The sequence below is a fragment of the Mustela erminea genome, chromosome 1 (genome assembly GCF_009829155.1).
Source record: "Mustela erminea isolate mMusErm1 chromosome 1, mMusErm1.Pri, whole genome shotgun sequence".
Lineage (NCBI taxonomy): Eukaryota > Metazoa > Chordata > Mammalia > Carnivora > Mustelidae > Mustela > Mustela erminea.
Genome location: NC_045614.1, coordinates 218,845,921 through 218,868,434, shown reverse-complemented (window position 1 = coordinate 218,868,434; position 22,514 = coordinate 218,845,921). Strand labels below are relative to the sequence as shown.

General features: G+C 63.2%; 2 protein-coding genes across 2 annotated transcripts; both read left to right on the top strand.

The window, feature by feature from the left end:
• The first annotated feature begins 101 nt into the window (after nt 1-101).
• Nucleotides 102-602, top strand: LOC116592919 (basic proline-rich protein-like). The gene has a single exon (XM_032346572.1). The coding sequence runs from the start codon at nt 102-104 to the stop codon at nt 600-602; it is 501 nt and encodes a 166-aa protein (XP_032202463.1).
• A 104-nt stretch (nt 603-706) lies between these two features.
• On the top strand, nt 707-16,359 carry PTTG1IP (PTTG1 interacting protein). The gene is made up of 6 exons (XM_032357133.1): nt 707-949; nt 8,305-8,357; nt 9,738-9,846; nt 12,994-13,168; nt 13,876-13,922; nt 16,195-16,359. The coding sequence occupies exons 1-6, from the start codon at nt 835-837 to the stop codon at nt 16,239-16,241; spliced, it is 546 nt and encodes a 181-aa protein (XP_032213024.1). The 5' UTR covers nt 707-834; the 3' UTR covers nt 16,242-16,359.
• The last annotated feature ends 6,155 nt before the right edge of the window (nt 16,360-22,514 follow it).

The window sequence follows — 22,514 nt, the reverse complement described above, 5'->3', positions numbered from 1 at the left end:
CAGCCTAGACCCCCGGATCAGACTGCAGGGCCCACGGCAGTCCCGCCTCCCTCGACGCCGAGGCCGGGGTGGGACGGCAGAGCCACCGGCCCGCGAACCGCATGGGGACCCCCGCACGCCGGGCTGGCAGGCGGACCCCGCGAGAGCCGCCCCAGCCGCGCCCCCCGCCCCCCGGGGCTGCCCCGACCTGCGGCAGCGGGAGGTGCCCGGCCCGCCCCCGCGGACGACTGCACGCCCCGGCCCCCGCGGTCACGCACACGGTCCGGACGCAGCGGCCGCCGGCGGGGAGGCGGACCGGGGCCCGGGGCGTCTCCGCGCGGCTTCCCCGACACGGGCGCCCGCGGCCCTGCGAGCTCCCTTCCGTGCGCACGGGGCCCGTCCGGCTGCGGGCGAGGACACCACCACCAGGTCCCCGGGCCACCCTGCAACCGCCGCAAGGCCTCAGGGACCAGGTCACCGCAGCCCTGCGGCCGGCGACAACCGCCGCGCCCCACCGCCCCCCGCCCGCAGCCGCGCAGGCGCACCGAGCCGCAGCAAGCCCCGCCTCCCGCGGCCCCGCCTCCGCCCCCGCAGCCCGGCCTTCAGCCGCGCACGCGCACTGAGCCCCGGGAGGCGCCTCGGGAGGCGGGGGAACACCGGCCGCGGAGGGAGGGCGGGTCGGCTGGGGCGGGGCGAGCAGGGACCCGCGGCTGCGCACTCGGCCGTACCCCTCGCCCCGCCCACTTCCGGCGTGAGGCTCTTCCGGGGGTGGGGTGCAGCCTGCCGAGCCCCGCCGCGGAGGTGGACAGTGTCCGCCTGACGTCCGACCCACCCGGCCGAGGGGCTGCGGCCAGCATGGCGTCCGGCGGCGCTCCCGGGCTGACGCGGCGCTGGCGGCTGCTCCTCAGCGGCGCCGCGCTCTTCCTGCTGCTGCTTTCGGCGGCCGCGGCGCAGGAGTCGTCCGGGGCGGGTGAGGGACGCGGGGTCCGGGGCGGGGCGGGGCGGGGCGGGGCGGTGAGGGGGGACGCGGGGGGTCCGGGGCGGGGCGGGGCGGTGGGGGGACGCGGGGGGTCCGGGGCGGGGCGGGGATGTCGGGGGGACGGCGGCGTCCGAGTCGGGGTCGGGGCAGGGAGGTGCTTAGGGACGCGGGGTCCGGGGCGGGGCGGTGGGGGGACGGGGGTTCCGGGGCGGGGCGGGGATGTCGGGGGGACGGCGGCGTCCGAGTCGGGGTCGGGGCAGGGAGGTGCTTAGGGACGCGGGGTCCGGGGCGGGGCGGGGCGGGGAGGTGAGGGGGGACGCGGGGGGTCCGGGGCGGGGCGGGGCGGTGGGGGGACGCGGGGGGTCCGGGGCGGGGCGGGGCGGTGGGGGGGACGGCGGCGTCCGAGTCGGGGTCGGGGCAGGGAGGTGCCGAGGGACGCGGGGTCCGGGTCCGGGCGGGGCGGTGGAGTGGGCGGTGGGGTCCGGGGCGGGGCGGGGCGGGGAGGTGAGGGGGGACGCGGGGGGTCCGGGGCGGGGCGGGGCGGTGGGGGGGACGGCGGCGTCCGAGTCGGGGTCGGGGCAGGGAGGTGCTTAGGGACGCGGGGTCCGGGTCCGGGCGGGGCGGTGGAGTGGGCGGTGGGGTCCGGGGCGGGGAGGGGCGGTGGGGGGGGACGCGGGGTCCTGGGCCGGTGGAGGGGCCACCCTTTGTGTGGGTTCAGCGTCCGGCGCTGCGGGGCCGGGCTGCAGGGTGGTCCTGGCGCAGTACGGCTTGCCGCCCCGCGGTCCTCTCTGAAGGAGGCGGGCGGTTGAGATTCCAAGTCTGGAGGAGCGCCGGGTCGGGGTGTCCGGGTGCCAGACCCTTGAGGACTGGGGGGAGGGCAGGTGGGGGTGTGGCGCAGGGGGCACCACTCCCTTGGGGAAGGCGTCCCTGCGTGCCTCGGTGGAGGCGGGAAAGCAGGGTGCCAGGGGACCTGCGCTGTGTGCAGACGGTGGACCTGGGGCGGGTGTGCGTCCTTACTGTGCTGCCAGGTGCTCGGACCGTGGTGGTCAACAGACAGTTCCTGGGGGGACTCGCTGAGAAACAGTGCTCTCGAAGGGAGTGTACGACCCAGGGCCGGACTGACGTTTTAGAAGGTTCCAGAAGTGCAGTATTGCGGGAGGGTGGCCTGCTGTGGGGCCGTGGAGGGGGCCGGAAGGCGCTCAAATCAGCCTCTGGGCCTGGGGAAAAGGCCAGGAAGCCGGGCAGTGTCAGGGCTGGGCCTGTTTGAGGACTCTGTCGGCTGCAGGGAGGTGCCATGTGATCCCTGTTCTGGCATCCAGCTGACCTCGGCTCCAGGGCCTACAGGTCGCGCTGCCCTGGGGCCCGTGTTTTTCTCCGCTCCCGGCTAGCCCAGGCGTTGGTGGGTTCTGCGTGGCACGGCAGGGCACCCTTCTTGTGTGACCCTGTTGAATGTTTATTTGCCCATGGACCGATCTCAAATCTGCTTCCGTGTGTGTGCACGCGCACACGTGCGTGTTCGCGACCTTTCCTGGCGGCTGTCTGGCCGGTGGAGAGGAACGCGGTGGGACCGCCCGGTGCTGGGAGCAGGGCGGGTGGGACGCCGTAGTCAGCGCGGGTGTGGGACGGAGACCTCTCACTGTAGGACACTGACCGACTGCTAGTGATTTCTTTCTCAGGGGCTGGCGGGGCGGGGGGTGCCTGATTGCAGCGGGCGTGTCAGGAACCCCGTGACTGTTGGACCGCTCTGCGTTTTGTCCTGCCCTGACCTGGCCCTCTTCGGTGAAGGAGGGGGTCCTTTGGTGACTTCCGTCGTTTCCTTCTTGGGGAGTTAGACCAGGGCTGTTGCCGCGCTGGTCCGGCTGCGGCATCCCACCCGCCCTAACGGAGCGGAAGCCTGTCCTTTGCCGTGGCTCCCAGTGGTTCCCTCTGTCGGGTGGAGGCGCCCCAGTTCTGGGCGGGCGGTGGCGGGTTGTTCCTCTCGTCCGCAGCACCTTCAGAGGGGAGGAGGGATGCGCTGTCAGGGCGCTGCCCCTGGTGTCCTGGGGTCTGCACTTGCCTTTCCTCCGGGTGCTGTGGGAGCGGTGAGGGCCCCCTTGCAGAGGGCGTGCTCAGTGTGGGGTTTCCGCTCGTCGGACGTAGGAATGTGACTGCACTCACTGGCCACGACCTTGGTGTTCCTGCAAGGGTGTTAGGGTTCTCCAGAGAAGCAGAACCGGCAGGGCGTGTGTAGCTCTGGGGAAAGGCAGTACTGTGAAGGGTCGGCGTGCGTGCCTGTGGAGGCGGGGAAGTCCCGGGACCTACATCTGCAGGTTCGAGCCCCAGGACAGCTGCCGGAATTCAGTCTGTGTTGGGAGCGCCCAGGGCCAGGAGCCCCCGTGTGCGAGGGCAGGAGAAAACAGGTGTTCCAGCTTCAGCAGAAGGGGTTAATCCTGGCTCCTCTGGATGTTTTGTTCGCTGGGGCCCCTCTGTGGATTGGGCCATGGCCACCTCCCCTGGCAAGGGCAGTCTGCACTCGGTCTACCGGTTTGAACACTGATCCCCTGAAACATGCAGAGATGTTTGACCAGCTCCTTGCGCCTGCGGTAGCCCAGTCCGGCTGACACGTCAGTTAGCCGCTGCCGCGATCCCGGCCCGGCAGTTTCCGTGCCTCATCACTGCGTTTGGTGGCCTCGAGACGCGACGACCCAGGGCGCGCTGAGGGTCTGCGGAGGGAGGCTCCTGGAATCACAGAGGCCCCCACGGGCCCGAGGAGCCCACGCTGTGTGGGTGAGACTCCGTGCCAGGGTCTCATCTGTATATCGGGGGGGATGACCCCACGAGCCAGCTGCCTGAAGGACGCAGAAGAGCTCTGTGGTGGCCTGTCCCACCCCTACCCTTACTGTCCTTACCGAGGGCACTGGACTTGGAGGGGCTTGCTGTTCCTCTCCAGCCGGTCTCCTGCTGAGAACCAGGGCTTTCCAGACCTGTGTGAGGGCCCTACAGCGTGTCTCCACGTGCAGCCTATTACTGTACACGCACACCGCCCCCGATTTACACGCGTCCGCCGGAGGACTTTGTGACTTTGCGGTGGTGTGAAAGCGAGAGGCATTCAGGACAGCCGGTGCTTGGAACTGGGCATGTGGGTCTTTGCCCAGGTCAGCAATGTGCAGTCCTGTCTGGAGCCAGGGCAGCCCTGCGGTCACACCGCTGTTCTGTGGGTCACTTGGGGGGTGTCCGGTCAGCCACGGGAGCTAGTCCACGCTCCCTCGGCAGACAGGCAGTGTGCGAGGTGGTTCTGGCCAGCTGTTGGCCACCGGAAGCGTTCTCAGCATGGTTAAGATTGGCTGGGTGTAGGAACCGGGTTCGTCATGGGATCTTTTCCACGTACAGTGAGGTTCTTGGGGTGTAACCTGTCCTAAGCCAAGGGCTGTCTGGCACTCGTGGCTCTTTTGTTTCTTCTGAGATACGGAGATGAGCAGCACGTTTGTGTGAATGAACTTTGCACCCTTGTTCCTCATGTGACACCGGTGAGGTCGGTGCTCTGTCCCTGGACGGAGTGAGCACGGTGGCCTCCCAGGGACCCGCTGGTGCCGCCCTCTGGCCTGTGCATGTGACACATGCACAGGGAATGTGATCTTACTTGTTCCTTCACCTTTTCAAAACAGATCTCTCTACACACACCAGCACGTGTCCTCTGTCCTGAACGGGCTCCCCGGAATCTCGAGGCCACAGTGTGACCAGGGGCCTCAGGCTGACATATCTGAACACAAGGACCTTTCTTTTTCTTCATTTGTCTTTTCATTTAGTTTTCAAAGAGACCAGCATGTCAGGTTTTCTAACCATTGGTCAGTGGACCCTCAGCCAAAGATCCCAGGACTTCCAGAGCCGGGATGTTGACTCCTAGCGTCAGACGTAGAGACGGGAGGGCGGCGTGGACTTCTCTGATGGTCAGCGCATGGTTTTCTGCGCCCCGGTCCTTGAAGCAGGAGCCGGGAGTTAGTGTATGTCGCCCAGATGCTAAGGTGATCTGGAGAGAGAGAATGGAGCTTTCCCCAGGGCTGCTGGTTCTCAGGAGTGCCGTGGGCGGTTTCTGCGGGCATGGATAGCTGCCAGGTGCTGGGTCAGGGGCAGGAGGGCACTGGTGTCTCTGGACTCTGGCTCTCTGGTCCAGAGGCCCGGGGTGCACCAGGCCGATGGCGTGTGTCTGGGAGCGTAGTCCACACGAGTCCAGCTGTCAGAAAGACTTCAGAAAGGAAAAAAATCCCATGAGAGAGTTCTATGCCCCCCCAACGTGGCCGCTCTGTTAAGACTGATGAGAAGTACACCCTTTCTTGTAGAGTTTTCCAGAAGGACTTGCGAGGGGGCGTGTCAACAGCTGTGTAGACTTTCACGGCGGCTCCCTGCCTGCCTGTTTAGAAAAACGTCAGAGCTGCAGAAAAGTGGGAGGAAGGAGCCGTACGGCGGACCTGCCACGCTCTCTGTGCTCGGCGCTTCCCCGTCTGCGCGGCCGGGCAGCGCGTTGCCGTCATGGCCAAACCGTCAGAACTTGGCTCTCTGCGGCCCTTCACCCCGACGTCCCGCAGGGTGGGCCTCCCGAGGACCAGGACATTCGGGGCCGCGGGGGAGCGCCCCGCGCCCAGTCTGGCCGGTCAGCGTTGGTGTGCTCCGCGAACGCTGCGACGTGGTCTGCAGTTTCTGTACGCGTTCGCTGGTGGTCCCGTAACGTCCAGGACCCCGCCGGCGCACTCGACTCCGTTCCCCCGGACACCGCCGCGGTCGGTCTTGTCTGCTGTCCTCTGGCGTGGATTCCAGGGCGTTGGACCGACTCAGCCGTGCACGGCCGCTCTTCCCTGCACCCCTCGGACCCTGGCGGCATCCGTCCCGCTTCCTGTCCTCATCTCCTTCTGAGGAGACGCTTTGAGACCAGAAGCGTCTGGTCACCTCACAGACGGCCACGGTGGCCTTGGCATCCAGCTTTACTGAGGCTGCAGACCAGAAGCGTCTGGTCACCTCACAGACGGCCACGGTGGCCTTGGCATCCAGCTTTACTGAGGCTGCAGAACGGCAGGCCTTGAACCCTCTGTCTCCGCTCTGCCCTGGCCGATTGGCCCTCCCTCTGTTGGTTCCATGTCCGTGTGAGATCCTGGACCATTCCAGAGGCTAGAGTCTATTGTTGTCAGTCACTCTGTCATTGTCCTGTTGGACAAGGATGACCCCCCCCATTCAAGTGGGCTTCTGGGTCCTTTTGCATTGACCCCGAAGTCGGCGGCCCTCAGATGCGGCAGTCTGTCCGAGGCCCGGCTTGTCCTTTTCTGTCCTGGTGCTGGGATCTGCTGTTTCTCCCAGGAGTCCTGGCTCCAGTCGGTAGGGGGACAGTGTCTAGAAACTAAGGCCCCTATGCTGCCGGGTGTCGCTCTCCAGACCCTCAGCAGCCAGGGTGAAGGGGTGGGTGTGGCGGTGGAGTCCCTGGCCTGGCCCAGGGGTCCGGGCCTGCTCTGGGCACGGCCAGTCCCGCTGCCCGGCACCTGTACCTGCTGCTGTCGACGGCTGCCGCAGCACTGGGGTGCTTGCAGGAATCCAGGTGCTCCGTGGGTTGTCCGTTTTCTTTCCTTCCTGGAGCCAGGTCAGGTGTGTGGTAAGAGAAGTACTTGGCAGGGGCTTCCGCACACCGCCAGGGGCTCTGCGAGGAGCGCCGTCCAGCAGGAATGCGGGCCAGCAGGTGCTCAGTGGGCTTCCGCGCTGTAGGTGAAGCAGGCTCGTGTTGGGCTGGCGGACCATGGGCGAGTCCGGCCTGACCGGTGCCAGGCCGCTCTGTGCGCGTCCTGCTCAGCGGGCACGATGGGCGCATGCATAGCCGGGGGCTGGAGTGCCCGGCCCGCATCTCACACGGGGTTGTGGGCTGCGCACAGCCTCCCCTTGGGCGATCTGCTGTGTCTCTCTGTGCCCGAGCTGTCCTGTGCCCTCCCGAACCCTCTGTGAGGCTCTGTGAAGCCTTCACTGTGAAATGCAGGGTCTCATGTACCGTGGGATGAAGGACACTGTGTCACCCTGGCCCCCTGTCCAGCTCTGGACGCGCCTCTCTCTCTGGAGGTTCAGGCCACCGTGGTCCCGTTCCTGGTTTAGGGGAGTTGCTTCAGGGCTGCGTGTCCCGGGAATCCAGCGGGATGGTCTTCTTGTCGGGTTTCCACGGGTCCCCGGACTACAGCTAAGTTTGTCCGTGTGGGAGGCGCTCAGCGCGCTTCTAGTGGCTCCGCAGTGTCCTGTTGCACGATGCGCGGCCAGCCTCCAGTGCTGGGGCTTCTGGGCTGTTCGCAGCTTTTTGCTGTTGCTAGGAGGGTGCTGGGGCGTCTTGGCGGCTCAGCTGGCTAAGCGTCTTTCTGTGGCTCGGGTCATGATCCCCCTTCCTGGGGTGGAGCCGTCCCCCCAGGGGGCTCCCTGCTCAGCGGGAAGCCAGCTTGTCCCTCTCCCTCTGCCCCCCGATGCGTGCTCTCTCGCGTGCTCCCTCTGGCTCTCAGATGAAGTCTTGAGGATTTCCGTGCAGGTCTTCCTGGGGCCTTACACCCTGACTTTCTTGGTGCGCTACCTGGGTGGGGGTGCTGAGCCCCCGGGGAGGCGTAGGTTTGGTTCACGAGCAGACGCCCTCTCTTCTCTTCGGCGGTGGAACCCTCTGCCCTCCCGCCTCCCGGAGTTCCCAGTGGCTCTGTGTCCGCGCCGACACTGAACATTGAGGGTCTTTCTCGTTTTGGTCCCTCTGGTGGGTGTGGGGTGGGGTCTGCTTCTGACGTTCGCCGCGGTTCCTGCTGCCGGGTGAGCTCGCACGCAGGTTCCAGGTCCCCGTGTGTGTTTTGAGTCACGGGTGTGGTGCTACACGCCGGAGGAGGGACGGGCGCGTTTCATTCATATCCTGGTTCCTTCCTTGCCATGCGCTGGAGTTCAGACCTGCTGGCTGCCTGCGCTTTGGCCAGGGCCATGCGGTGCCTCAGGACCGGCATCCGCTGATTGTGGAGCCTTCTCCTGCAGGTCTGGTGGACCTGGGGGGCTGAGGCCTGGCTCTGGTCTCGTGGGCCTGGCATTGCTGCGGCCTGGCGCTCCAAGGAGAGTGTGTGCTGAGGAGCCAGCGGGCCTGGGGTTTGTGGACACAGCCTCTGTGTGCCGAGGCCTGTTTGCCCCACAACCCCTTGCAGATGGGAGCCTAGGTGCTGGGTCTGCGTCCTCCCTGAGGCCCTGTGGGTGCCCCTGGAAGGCTGGGTGCCAGGAGACGGTGTGTGGCTCCGGGTTTGGGAGTGGAACCTTCCCCCCTCCCCCCAGCCCTCCTGAGTGCACGTTTGAGCCTGGCCTGACTCAGTGATGTGTTTTCTTCCCCACAGCTTGCTCCCAGAACACAAACAGAACTTGTGAGGAGTGCCTGAAAAATGTCTCTGTAAGTAGCACAGCCCCCTCCTCGGCCCTGGGCCCCTCTGGCCAGACAGTGACCTGCTGGGGCCGCCCGAGCTGCTCCCCACCAAGGACAGCCATCCTCCTGAGCACCTGTGGCTTTCAGTTACACGGTTAGAAAGCTGGGAAGCTCTAGACACTGGAAACTTGCATTATTTGAAAATGGAGGACTTACCCAAAGTTGTTCTCCAGGACCAGGCTGCTGCAGGGAGGGTGGTCTCCGATGGCCAGAGCGGAGGGACCCGACCGCTGCTCTGCGCGGTGTACGCACGCTGTGTAGCCCTGGGAGAGCCCGGGCTCCGTCTTCCTCACGTCCGCAGTGGACTTGTCCCCTGGCCGGGGGCTCAAATACCTGGTTTTTTCTGCTTTTGAAAATCTCAGAGAAGACAGGTCTGTGAAATGCTTACCCTTCGGACTCAAAGTACCAAGTGCAAGGCCTGACCCGAGGAGGGTCCGAGAGGGCTACCTGAGCACCCGTCCAGGCCGCGCGCGTGCGCCTGGTGCCGTGAGCGCCCGAGAGGGCCGCGGCCCGTGCTGCCGTCTCTGCACCGGCGGCGTCCCTGGTGTTTTCAGGGACTCAGGCAGGAGTGTCCAGGGGGTGCCCCCCGGCTCTGAGGTTCTGGGCCCGGGCCTTTGAGCTAAGATGCGCTATTTGTTGTTTAATGTATTTATTCATCTGAGAGAGACAGAGACAGAGAGGACGGGCAGGGGAGCAGCAGAGGGAGAAGTGAACTCCCCGCTGCGCAGGGAGCCGGATGTGGACTCCATGTCAGGACCGTGAGGTCACATCCTGAGCCGAAGGGACACAGGCGCCCCCGGATGCACTGTCTGTAAGATGGCCGGGCCCCCCATGCTGTTGGAGAGGCCAGTGTTTTCCAGGGCCACGAAAGCCCAGTGACACCGACTTACTGCGCTCCGCCTGTGGGCCCGCCGGGTCCCGCCTGCCCTCCTGCAGAGGAACGGAGATAGGCACCCCGCTGGGGGGGGTGCTACTGACGGGAAGGCGATGGGGAGGCGGGGTGGTGGTGAGGGGGCGCTCAGGGGAGGGCACACGTGTTTGGGGAAGAATGTTCCGGGCAGAAGGAGTAGCCGTGCTAAGACTCTGGGCAGGGAGCCACCTGGCAGCTTTGAGGACGTGCACGGAGGCCAAGAGGCCGGGCAGGGTGCCTGGTAGGAGAGGGTTTGCGGAACCTCAGCCCTGGTGGGCCACGTGGGTGGAGCTGATGGGGGGGTGGGGTGGGGGCCGAGGCCTTCCAGCCCCACACCCGAGGGGGAGCAGGAGGTGGGGGGGCCGAGGCCCGGACGGTCTGGTTCTTGGGTGCGCGTGGTGCACTTCTGACCCGTGTCGAATGTCCTTCTCCCCCAGTGTCTGTGGTGCCACACCAGCAAGGCGTGCTTGGACTACCCCGTGAGCAGGATCCTGCCGCCCAGCTCCCTCTGTAAGCTGAGCTCCGCACGCTGGGGCGTGTGCTGGGGTAAGTCTTCGTTCTCGCGGCGTTCTGGCCAAATCCGTGCTGTCTCGGACAGTCTGGTTGTGCTCAGTGAGTGTGGCTGCTGGAGCACGTGCTCTCCACGGGGAGCCTGAAGCCGGGGAGAGTGCGCCCTTCCCGGGAGGGCTGCTGGCAGTCCCCGGGGGCTGGACGCCTGTGTCCTGCCAGTCTGTGCGGCGACTGCGTGGTGCCCTGCAGGTGTCCACGCCTGGTGCTGCTGGGGGCACGGTGGCGTCCCCGTGCTGCCATCAGTGGGCTCGTGGGGCAGCAGCCCACACTCACTTCCACGGGCACAGTCACGGGGTCACTGCAGTAGGTCTACGGACGGTGTCCCGGAGCAGCTGCGGGAGTTCCTGTCGACCCCCGGCCCTGCCAACACTTGGGGTAGTCAGGCGTCTGCTTTTTAGTCTGTCTGGTGGGTGTGAAGTGGTATCTCCTTGTGGTTTTAATTTGCATTTCTCTGATGACGGTTGTTGATGACTGTTACATTTCTCTGATGACTCCACCTTTTAAGTGGAGGCACTTTTGATCAGTCTCCTGTGCAGTGAGGCTCCTGCCTCAGGGCCGTGGGGCAGGCTGAGTGCCTGGCACGGGTCAGATGAGCTCTCATCTGGGGGGTGGGGAGCAGGGAACGAGCCAGGGGCTGCGGGAGGCGGGCTCCGTGGGTGGGACAGGTGCCCCTGCTTCCCGAGAGAAGGTGCACGTGATGTCATTTGTGCCGGGGCTGCGTGGACCTTCAGGTGCCTCCTGGGACTTGGGTCAGCGGGGTTGTCCCCGGTCCTTGCGTGCAGAGAGGAGGGCTGAGGTGATGCGGAAGGGCCGGGGGCTCGTGCCGGGCTATCTGGGGGTCCCGGGAGGGCCCCGAGGCCTCCTACATGTCCGGGCAGCGCGGAGCTGTAATTGCAGACCTCACGCCACAGGAGCTCTTTGTTCTGATAGAAAACTTCAGAATCATCTTATCCAGGCGGCTCAGGCTCCTGGGAATGGGGACCCACAGTGTTTTTTCCCACTACGATTGGGATTTCTGTATTTTTTTAAAGATTTTATTTATTTATTTGACAGACACAGTGAGAGAGGGAACACAAGCAGGGGGAGTGGGAGAGGGAGAAGTAGGCTCCTGCTGAGCAGGGAGCCCGATGTGGGGCTCGATCCCAGGACCCCGGGATCGTGACCTGAGCTGAAGGCAGACGATTAACTGACCTTCACTGACCCAGCCCCCTGGGCGCCCCGTGGGATTTCTGTGGCTGTAACTCATTTTAGCTGTTAGTCAGAAAAGCTGTTTGGGGGCAGACGTGTCTCCGAGCCAGGTATCTTGCTGACCTGCTGGGTGTTTAAGTGCAGTGTTGGAAAGTTCTGTTGTCCACACCTGCTGCCACCTGCCCGCGGAGGTCTTTCCTGATCACATGCCCGCCATGACGGTGCACTGTGCGGCTCTTCCAGAACAGGCGGCAGGAGTAGAAGCCAAGTGATTTCGGCTTGGAGGACACTGCATCAGACGGGACCCTGATTCTGCTGGTCGGAGGACGTGCACGGACTCGAGGCCAGCCTGTGAGGCTCACGGCTGACCTGTGTGGTGTGTCAGGCTCCCGGCGGTGGTGTCCCTGTGCATCCCGATGCCGGGCCCTCCCCTGGCGCAGCACAGCACGCGTGACCCTGCAGTCCCAGGAGACAGAGCAGACTCGGGGGACCCTGCCGTCTGGGGTGGAGCTCCCTCCCGCAGCTGCCTCGGTGGCCGTCTGAATGGGACGAGTGCACACATTGGCCAAATACCAGAGCTCTTGATGGCTCTGGTTTGAATTAAATAGAAAAGTATTGGCGGGTTTCGGTTTATTTTTTAATTTTTTTTTTAAGATTTTATTTATTTATTTGACAGAGATCACAAGCAGGCAGAGAGGCAGGCAGAGGTTGGGGGGGAAGCAGGCTCCCCGCCGAGCAGAGAGTCCGATGCAGGGCTCGATCCCAGGACCCTGAGACCATGACCTGAGCCGAAGGCAGAGGTTTAACCCACTGAGCCACCCAGGCGCCCCTTATTTTTTTAAGATTTATTTATTTGAGAGAGAAAGAGAGCGCGTAGAGGGAAAGTGGAGGGGAAGCAGGCTCCCACCGAGCAGAGAGCCCCACGTGGGACTTGGTCTCAGGTCCCTGGGACCACGACCACAGCCGAAGGCAGACGCCTAAGCGACTGAGCCATCCCGGCGCCCCGGGTTTGGGTTTATTATCAGCCTTTCAGAGAAGTTAGAATCATGAAGCTTGTTTTAACTATGTGTTTGTCTGAGGAGTTGGGTTTTGACGGGAAATCATCACATCATTGGCAGCCGAGGAGGCAGCCATCTGCAGACTCTGTGGCTCCACGGTCGTCCCTCTGACTGCCAGGGTCAGAAGCTGTCCCTAGGGAAGTAAATGCAGGCGACCTTGAACAGCCCAGGGGTTAGAGGCGCTGACGCCCCGCACTTGAAAATCCGCGCCTGACTGCTGGTTTCCCAGAAGCTGAACTGCTGCTCCCTGCCGGGGACAGAGGCTTGCTAACGGCAGAGCAGTCACCTGTGCATGTGTGTGCATGTGTCCGTGTGTGCGTGTGCACATGTGTGTGCGCGTGTGTTACGTGCACCCCGTGCTGTGCTCCCGCGGGGAAGTAGGCCACAGAGAAGGAAACGTGCAGGAGAAGGTCATCAGGAAGAGACGGTGTCCATACAGTACCGGCCTGGATCTGGGGAGCCGATACCCACAGATCATGGACCCGTGCGGTGCAGACCGTGTTCAAGGGCCGGTGGTGTCGGGCTGTGGACTTGGGTTCAGGTGACGGGAGTAGCTGCCCCAGGCTTCACTTTGGTTTGCAGAGTTCCATGGAGTCTAGAAGTGTGTCAGGACGGTCTGCTCGCCCTGCGGGGCTCTCTCCTCCCCGGCTCCTGTTGCTAAGTCGCCTCAGGCTTACCGCGCTGAGAAATGCTGCCTTGTGGCCTGTGGCCCTGTGGCCTGGGGCTGTGGCGGTTCATTGAGAAGTTCTCGAGTCACACACCCGCCCTGAGAGGCGATCTGGGGGCCGGCCCAGTTCTAGGACTGCCGTCTGGCCCCTGGGGTGGGGGGCTCCTTCGGGGCCCTGTCCTGACCCCCTGACTCCGGCTGACCTTGCAGTGAACTTCGAGGCGCTGATCATCACGTTGTCGGTGGTGGGGGGAGCTGTGCTCCTGGCCGTGGCCGTGTGCTGCGCCTGCTGCTGCTGCCGCGGGAAGAGGAGCCGCAAGCCGGATAAGAGCGAGGAGAGGGCGGCGCGGGAGCGCGAGGAGCGCCGGATCCGGCAGGAGGAGAGGTGCGGGCTGGGGCGGCCGGCCTGCGAGGCCGCGGCAGGTGTCGCTTGTGGGCCCGAGCTCTCTCCAGCTTTGGGGGGCCCGTGGGCCACACGCTGGGGTCGTGGGACAGCGCGTGGGCTCTTGTCCTCCTGGGCGGCCACGGGTGGGACAGAGGCCCAGCACACGCCCGTCTGCCTGTGCTTGGGGCGGGCCTCTTGCAGCCAGCACGCCGAGACCCCATTCTCCCCTCGTGGAGCGCTTTGGGGAGCGCGTGGGAGGCGGCCACGGGCCGGGCCGCTGTGGCAGGTGTGGCGGGTCCCCGGGCCTTGCCTGACGGGAGCGGGAGTGTGGCTTGGAGACGTGCTGCCCCGTCAGGCTAGCTGCCAGTGGGTGCTGTCCCCGCAGGGCCATCAGCCCTGGAGAAGGATGAGCACGCGTACACTCCCAGCCTCGTGCCGAGCGTGGTGTTAGATTTTCACTTATCGGCGTGGCTTCTTTACATGAAAAATATTTTAAGAAATCTTAGTATTGGGCATTTGAATCGCCTTTGTTAAAGCAACCGAATGACAGGACGCGGGAGTGGCCTCAGAAGACGGTGCCGGTCGTCACCCTGCCCGGCCCAGCGGCCACCCGCGCCTGTCCCCGGCCTCTCCAGAAGGAAGAGAAGACAACGTCTTTCAGCGTCGTGACATGTTCTGATGCCAAATGAGATTCTTTTGTGTTTTAGGAGAGCGGAGATGAAATCAAGACACGATGAAATCAGAAAAAAATACGGTAAGGGCGGATGGAACGTCCGCATCCGTTGGGTTTGGTCGGGAGCGGATGCCGCACTGGGGGCTGCGGCCGCTTCCCTCGTCCGCCCCCCACGCTGGGCAGCTGGGCGTGCTCCGTGTGGGCTGGGACGAGCGAGCGCACGAGTGTCTTGGAAGATGAAGCCCGGGCGTGTTTTTCTCTCTCCAGACTTCCTAGTACTGCTCACTCCCAGGCAGGGGATGTGACCAGGCTCTGTGTGGCTCCTGGCCTGTCCCCACGTGTGGGAGACATGGGGTGTCCGTGGTGGCCGCAGGCCTCCCCCGCCTCGCCGCCTTGGGTGCACGCTGCTCCCACAGCTGACCTCGTGGGCTGTGCTCCCCTTAGGGACTTGGCCACAGCTGTCCGCGTCCAGGCCTTCTGTCTGGTTTCGTTTGGAGAGAGTTCGGGGGCCGAGGCGGGGGGGGTGACTCATTCCTTACTAAGCCTGCTCTTGCATGGGGTTAGCGGTTGGGATTGGGAGAAGGGGACTCACGGGGCCTCCCTGGCGACCGCCACGGGGCCTGCAGCCCTGGGCCATGGAGCTTCCCTTGACCTCGTGACCAGAGGATGAGATGCTCTGTGGTAGGTGGACCAGGCAGCTAGGCCAAAGGCTAAATACGAGGAAAATTTCAAAATCCTGTGCAGCTGGTGCACTCATTGTGGAGTTCTCCGTATGGAAGAACTGTTTCATGGTGTTTTAAGGTCCTGGGCACTAAACAGTGCGTCCCCAGGGCTCCAGTCCCGCCGGCCCGGGCCGACGGCCACACGCCTCCACTTCCGTCCACATGGGCCTCCTCTGACTGACACGTCCTTGGGCTGGGTCGCCCGGGGCTGAGGGGACCTCACCAGCCTGCCGGTGTTGGTTCCCAGGCACGAGGCTGCCCCGACTGCCCCTCCTCCCGCCACTGGGTCTCGTCCGTTGAAGGTGAGATGTCCGGCCGCCGAGAGCCTTCTCTGGTTAGCGCCCTCCCGGCCTCCGCTCCGTGTGCCCCTGTCTCGGCCAGCCTTGCGTGTCCCTCTCGCTGCCCCTGGCGCTGGCCCTGGGGTCGGGGGCTTCCTCCCCGTGTAGGTGGTGACAGACTCCGTGTGGGCGAGATGACCTGTCTAGCGGTCTCGGCACGGTGCCCTCTGCCCCCGGTGCCCACTGAGCATCTGCTCCCCTCAGCTGGGCCCCTTGGTTTTCCATGACGGTGAAAAGCGTGGAAGGGAGCTTGTTGGCGTCTGATTAACGCCAGTGTAAATACAAGACCAGACAGCGTGTGCCCGGGCACTCACACGGATTCACGCCGAAGTGCCTTCGTTGCCGGCGCACGTAGCTTCCAGGCCTTCCCCTTGGCCCTGTGCATGCTGGGCCTGGCGGCGTCTCAGGCCGGGCTCAGGGGCAGACGCCGTCCCTGTAACAGCGCCCCGGGGCGGCTCCTGCCAACCGTTTCATTGGTCCGGGGGGCCCGTACTTGACTGATGAAGCCCGCTTTTACCCGCTGACGCGAAGCCCATAGAGCAAACTGGACTTCGGAAGGAGCTGGCGGGAGGGTTCCCAGGGGCCCACGGGAGCCGCGGATCGGCACGCGCTGCGGCGGACACACAGCCCCGGCATGGATGAAGCCCTTCTCTGGGCTCTAGAAGCCGTTCGACTTCCTGATCGCAGAACCGTTTCTCCCCCTCAACACTAGAAAAGACAGCTAGGAGCCCTTGGGCTTTGTCCTTCCCCAGCATGACGGCGCGTGTGGCGTTTGGCATCTGAACGCCCTTGACCGGACCCCGTGGGCCTCCTCCCCAGGCCTGAGGCGCGCAGTCCTCCCCCTCGGACAGAGCTGGACCGGCAGCTCCACGTCCCCAGTGTCTCCCACAGCAGAGGGCTGTGTCCTAGCGCCCCCGGGGACGGCGGCATGAGGTGCAGGTTTCCGAAGTGGGGAGAGGTGTGCGTTTGTGGGGTGTGGGGAGGGAACTCGTCTTTGTGCATTTGGCACCTAAGGCTGGTGACCAAGTACGTTGTGGTTACGTCGGGACGCGCGACAGGGGCATTGAAGGTCACCTTGTTCTAAGTTCGTCCCACCACGAGGACGAGTAAGGGAAGGTGGTTTTGTAGGTCACCGTGGCTCGGCGTTGGGAACGGCGCGGCGCCGTGCTGCACGTCCGGACGCCTGTCTCTCGTGCGGCCTCCGTGGGTGCGGCCGTACAACTCCGCGGTCCTGCTCTCCGCGTCTCGCTGCGTCCCGTGAGTGCCTTTGTAACCGGGGCTCTGTCGTTCCAGGTTTGTTTAAAGAAGAAAACCCGTATGCCCGGTTCGAGAACAACTGAGAGCACCGCCCGCCCCACCCCTGCCGAGGACACAGCACATGGCCGCCCGCGCCCGAGAGCTTCTGTCCTCTTCTCTGTATCTGTCCTCAGTCACTTGAGACACTAAGCCTGTCGGGGGTGGGGGGTTTGGTTTGGTTGCTAATGTGAGGAGGAAAGGACATTCCGTCACTCACTTCCGTCACTAAGCCACCCGCCCCTGCCTTCCGTGCTGATGGGGGCGGGTGGGGGGGGTGGCACCTGTCCCTCGGCGGGGGGTGGGGGGGCGGCACCTGTCCCTCGGCCGCTCCCCTTGAGCCCAGCGGCGTCCCCAGGTGGCGCACAAACAGCACCAGGGTTCTGCTCACCTTGGGTCTGTGTTGCGTTTTCTTTCTTTTTTAAATAATTCTTGGATTTCATTCTTCCACCTAAAACTTCACTGTCAGAGTTCAGACCACTTATTGGATAGTTTTTAACTCGTGTCTTTACCAGAACATCCAGATTTTTTTCCCAGTGGAAGCCCGAAAGCTGCCTCTCCGGCCAACGGCCACCAGAACGCAGAGCCGTGGGGCCTGGACAGGCCGCCGCCCCGATCGCCTTCCTGCCTGCGACAGCTGGTGGCAGGCTCTGTGTGCGCGAGGCTCCTGCCTGTCAGGCTGGCCGCACTGTGTCACTTGGGGACCCTGGGTTGTCCCAAAAGAGGGAGGGGCCAAGCACCCGCAGGCCCCTCTTTGGGGCTCTGCCCACCGGGGAGGCAGGGTGTCTCCCGGCGAGAAGGGTTTCCACGTGTTCGTCAAACGAGCCCCATCCCGGAGCCCTGCTCCTGCGGGTGTGTGGGGAGGACTCCTGTGGAGGCCGCGTCTCGGGAGGCTGGCCGTGGCCTCTAGGCTCGCCTCTGTGCGATTCCATTCCTGTCAGATCAAGGTCTAGGACTTCAGGAAACAGACCAAGCATTTGGCGTCCAGGGCGGTAGCCGACGATGATGGGACCGTCAACAGCCTTTCTGAGCTCTGAAAACAGGCCCAGGGGCCACATGGCTTCGGATTGGGAAGACATTTGGCTTTGAGAAAGTGGGTGGACGGGAACATAGAAGGACACATTCCGCTTTCACACTTGCGACCCCGCCGTCAGAGCCCTGTCCCTCAGGCGTCCTGTAAAGTGTGGCGCCGTCCCAGAATTCCCACGAGCGGGGAAGCTGACCTCCGCAAACTCTGTTGCCTCTCCGACTTCTTGGGCATTTAATTGCAGTTTAAAGTACTATGATACATTCCTAAGTCTTTTATAGCTGCTTGCAGACTTTGTCTTTCACTGTGTATTCATAAAAGAAACTTTGTAACCGACTCCGGCAACCCTGCCTTAGCACAGTGGACTCTGGGCCCGGCCGGGTCTCGCGTCGGACTCGTGGGCCCAGCCCGGTCTCGCGTCCGGGTCGCTGAGCCCCCGCTCTCCTACCGTGTATGGAATCCCGGCCCGGGGTGCGGAGCCCACAGCAGGGCATCTCGGGGGCTGTCTCAGTCCCTGTGCTTTTTCTGGAACAGGCCTAGGAGCAGCCGTATATTGTAACCTCAAGGAAACCACAAAGCTCAGAGTGCCTTAATTTTAACCAGTTTCCAAAAAACAGTTTAATACACACTTTGTTCAATACACTTCGTGTCCTCGTGTCTCATTTCTCCATCATGTTAGGTGACTGCTTGAAGAGCGGCAGGTAGACATTCTACATAGAGACTTTTTTTTTTTTTAAGGTTGATTTATTCTGAAGAGAGCGAGCCTGTGGGTGGGCAGGGTGGGCACAGAGGGAGAGAATTCAACCCAGGCTCCACGCCCAGTGCGGAGCCTGGCATGGGGCTCGATGCCATGGCCCTGAGATCGTGACCTGAGCTGAAACCAAGACAGCGGTCAGACACCGAACCGACTGCGCCGCAGGGGTGCCCTGCCGCATGGAGACCTCTGACCTATCCCACATGTGAGAGCAATTCTGGCTTCGGTACCATGGCCAAGGGGATGACTGCCACATCCTCAAGTTGTCTGTTACCTGTTACCCTCTCCCCCAGCTGTTTGCTGTGCATCCAACAAGTGCAGAGACTCGGGCTGGTGTTCTGCACACCCTTGCCCCTTCTCCCGCCCAGCACTGCTTTCCTTCGGCTTAGCTGTAATCAGACACAGAGAACAGGGAGAAAGTGGTTCTGCCTGGAGCTTGGTGTCCTTGCTGTAACTGCCGGCAGACTTCCCCCCGGGGTGGGGGTCTTCAGTGTCCGGCCGGTGGGGAGCGCCTGTCCCTCTTCTGAGCTGCTGCGGAGCACCTGGGGCGGCCGCCGAAGTCGTGGGATCTCTGGGACTTCCTCTGTGCTGCAAACTCCGAAGGCCGAGACTGTCGGCACCGCGATCCCATGTGAGCCCACCTGGTGTCCCCCAGGGCTGTGCAGGAGCCGCACTGGGGCACTTCTGGGTCACAGGGCGGGAACCAGGCAGTGCAGGCTTGTCCTGGGACATCAAGGTCCAGGTGCAGTCATGGGGTATCTCTGTGCCCCTCATGTCCTTAGGGTATCTGGGCCACTCAGGAAACAGTCACCTCGGATTTGTTGAGAAAGTTCAAAGTCTAATTATGGCAAGACCAGTGCTTGGCAAGGACGGGTGAATGAAGTCCTTCCATCACGATGTCCGCTTTTGAGAAACAGTCCCCTTGCTGGGGTCTAAGAAGCTGTTGGCGGGGGGGGGGGGGTCCGTGGCCGTTCCCACCAGCGCGTTCTTGCTGTCCTCCCAGAGCCCGGCTGTGTCATGTGCGGCTCTGCAGATGCCACTGAGCACGTGGCCGCCACCTCCCTGGGGGGCCTCGCCCCCCCGGGCTCCCCGCCATCAGCCCGTCCCCGGGGGCCCTTCCGCCGCCCCCCCATCTCACTGGGAGGCGCTGCTGTGCGGTGGGCACAGACGAGCTGCTGGGTGAGGCCGCGGGGGTGCAGCAGAGGCAGGACGGGAGGCGTGAGGCAGGGGAGGCCAGAGCCGATTCCAGCGGCGGGACCAGGCCCCTCTGGCTGCTGCAGGGTCTGCGGCTCCCCGCCCCCCTCCTCCCACCCCCTCACCCCTTCAGACATGCCTGCTGCTCCTGCTGGTCTCTTCGGGGCTGTGCGGGGCCGGTCTCGGGCCCGGCTGCTTCAGCGGCAGTTCTGGGTGCCGACCCCTCCAGGAGGGGCGGCAGGTGCCCCATGAGGCCCCAGAGCTGCAGGCTCCCGATGCCCAGTGCTTTGCAGACGCCTGCTGTCTCGTTGTCGCCGCCGCCGGAGAGCCGCTTCTGGCCCCACACTGAGGTGGAGGAGCCCGTGGCTCTGGCGGCAGCCACGTCTTTGTGGGGTGCCCTGGTACAGAGGTGTCCGGCCAAGCCTGGCGGGAGGTGGGGCAGGAGGCATGGACTCCCCCTGCGGGATGCTGGGAGGGGTGAAGGCACAGTGTTGCTGCGCCCCCATCCCCGGTCCCATGCATTCTGCTGAGGACATGGCCACCCAGGACGGCCTGTGAGTCCAGAGGATCTGCCCAAGGATAGAAATGGCTTGAGGTGCACGGATATCTGTCACCCCAGCTGCAACTGTGGACAGATGGCCGCGCGTCTGGAGGCCCCAAGCCTGGAGATGTTCACTGGCTGGCAGGGCTTTCTTCCCCGGGGCCTTGTAGCCAGGGATCCCTGGGGCCCTTGGGGTCCTGCACCCCTGCCGGCAGGCAGCCTGGCCTCTCCGCAATGCCACCAGCAGGAGCTGGGAACTGGGCCTGGGAGTGCACCCCACCCTCACTGGGGCCCTCTCTGGCCCGGCCAGGGTAGGCCGCTGAGGCCATCCCAACAGCTCCGCCACGTCCCCCGGAAAGCGCTGGAGGACGCTGGTCTGGAGGTCCCACCCCACGCACAGAGCAGACACCGACCCTGCGGAGAAACACCAGGGGAGCAGCTCGGCCACAACGTACGTGATCTGGTGGCGTTTCTGCTCTCCAGAGCTGAAGGATCCTGTTTACCCCGGTCCTGCAGCAGTGGTCTCATTGTTTGAACCCTGGATGCTAAGAACAGCTGCTCACCACAGATAAATCACTTTTTTTTTTTTTAAGATTCTATTTATTTACTTGAGAGAGGGAGAGCGTGTGTGCACCTGGTGGGGGGAGGGGCAGAGGGAGACGCAGGCTCCCCGCAGAGCAGGGGACCCAACACCCAGGATCAGGGACGGAGACTTGAGCCGAAGGCAGGCACTTGACCAACAGGGCCCCCCAGGCCCCCCCCTGGTTGGCCCAACCACCTGCACCCCAAGTCCTCGCATGGAAGTCCTCGGCAGGGTCTCCAGTCTCTGCCCCCTCCCCCCGGAACCGTGTTTTCCTTCGGTTTCATTAGGAGCCACTTCTTGTTCTACTTCTGAGTGACCCACATTTGTTGAAACGAAGTCCCGGCGTCTCTCAGGCTGGGGACCGAGGTTCGGGATTTTCCGTAGGCCTCCTGATGCCGGACCTCATACCCCTGATAACAGCATTGCCTGTTTCCTTGTTTTCAGCATTTTGACGAAGTCATGGGGGCCACCTCAGGCTACTCAAGATGATCTTCGACTCTCATGTTTAGACGGCAGGGGGTGGGGAAGGGGCGCTGCCAGCTGGGGGCCGGGCCGGGCCAACAATGGGGACCCAGGGAACTGGAAGAGGGAGTAACTCGGCATAAAGAATTGTTAACCGGGCATAAGGTACAGCTAACTCGGTATGAAGAAAAGTTAAACCTTGGGGTGCCTTTGGGGGCTCTGTCGGTCAAGCGTCTGCCTTCGGCTCAGCTCATGATCCTGGGGTCCTGGGATCGAGTCCCACATCGGGCTCTCTGCTTCTCCCTCTTCGTCTGCCTTTCCCCACCCCCAACCCCATGCTCATTCTCTCTCGATCTCTTCAATAAATAAAATCTTTTTAAAAATTTTAAAAAAGCATAAAAAAGAATAGTTAAGCCAGTATGGAGAACTGTTGAGGAGGCAGAAAGAAGGGTTAACCAGGCAGAAAGAATATTAACTTGGTGTAGAGAATCGTTAACCAGGCATAAGGCGCATTTCATCTGCTCACCGTAGGGCTGCTAACTCGGTGCCTGACAGGTGGGGAGCGGGTGGGCAGGACCCCGGCTGGGTAGGGCTCCTTGCCCCATGACCGTGGCTTCTCAGGAGCCCAGACTTCGGGTGCAGACCGCCGCGTGCTCGTCTCTGCTCTGCCTGCAGCCTCTTACCCAGCCTGGCCCGATGGACACCTTGAAACTGCAAGCTTCGTGGAGGGACCACTCAAACCTTCCACAGCTCCCGCCACACTGAGAACAAGGCTCGCGCTCTTGGACGGCCTGGAAAGACTCCGTGGCCTCCTCCACCTGCATCTCCCGCTCCTCGTCAGTACTCGGGCCCCCTTGGTGACCATAACACGCCAGCTCTGCTCGGCCTCAGCCCTCCCCTGCTTGCTACCGGGAGCTCCAGAAGCACATCCTCAGGCATTCTGGCAGCTCTCACCCCCATTCCCTCCCCCCATTCGGGTGTCTACACTTCCCCTGGCCAGTTACCTGAAGAAATGTCCTGTGCTGTAATCTGTTCCCTGACTCAGATCTACTGTCCTGTTTTGGCCACCAAATGTAGCAGAGTTTGACTAGAGAAGTGGGGTCAGTAGGATATGTCTGTGTCTACCCACCTATCTGCCCATACATTCACCCTCCTCCCATCATCTTCCAACCGTCCATCTACCCAACCACCCACCCAACCACCCATGCACCCAACCACCCAACCACCCACCAACCCAACCACCCATGCACCCACCAACCACCCACCGCCCACCCAGCCAACCACCCATGCACCCACCCACCCACCCATCCACTACCATCTCCCCATGTCCCCCCACCCCCTCCCATCCACTCGTTCCTCTACTCATCCACCCACCCGCCCACCCACCCAGCCTCCCCGCCCCTCCACTCCTCCCTCGTCGGCTCGTCTCCCCACCGCCCCATCCACCCATCATCCCACACATGTTTTTATCATGAAGAAATTTTGTATTTTTATGTGGATAAACATCAGTCTTCCTTTATGGCTTTTTCAGTGGTCGTATTTGGCCTTTCTTCATTCCAAAATTATGAGCATACATTGTCTATGTTTTTTTCTAGTGCCTTAAAAAGAAAAAATTTTTTTAAGTAGGCTCCATTCCCAGCATGGAACCCATGGTGGGGCTTGATCTCTTGATCAAGACCTGAGATCAAGACCTGAGCTGAGACTTGAGAGTCAGACGCTTAACCGATGGAGCCACCCAGGCGCCCCTGGTGCCTTTTAA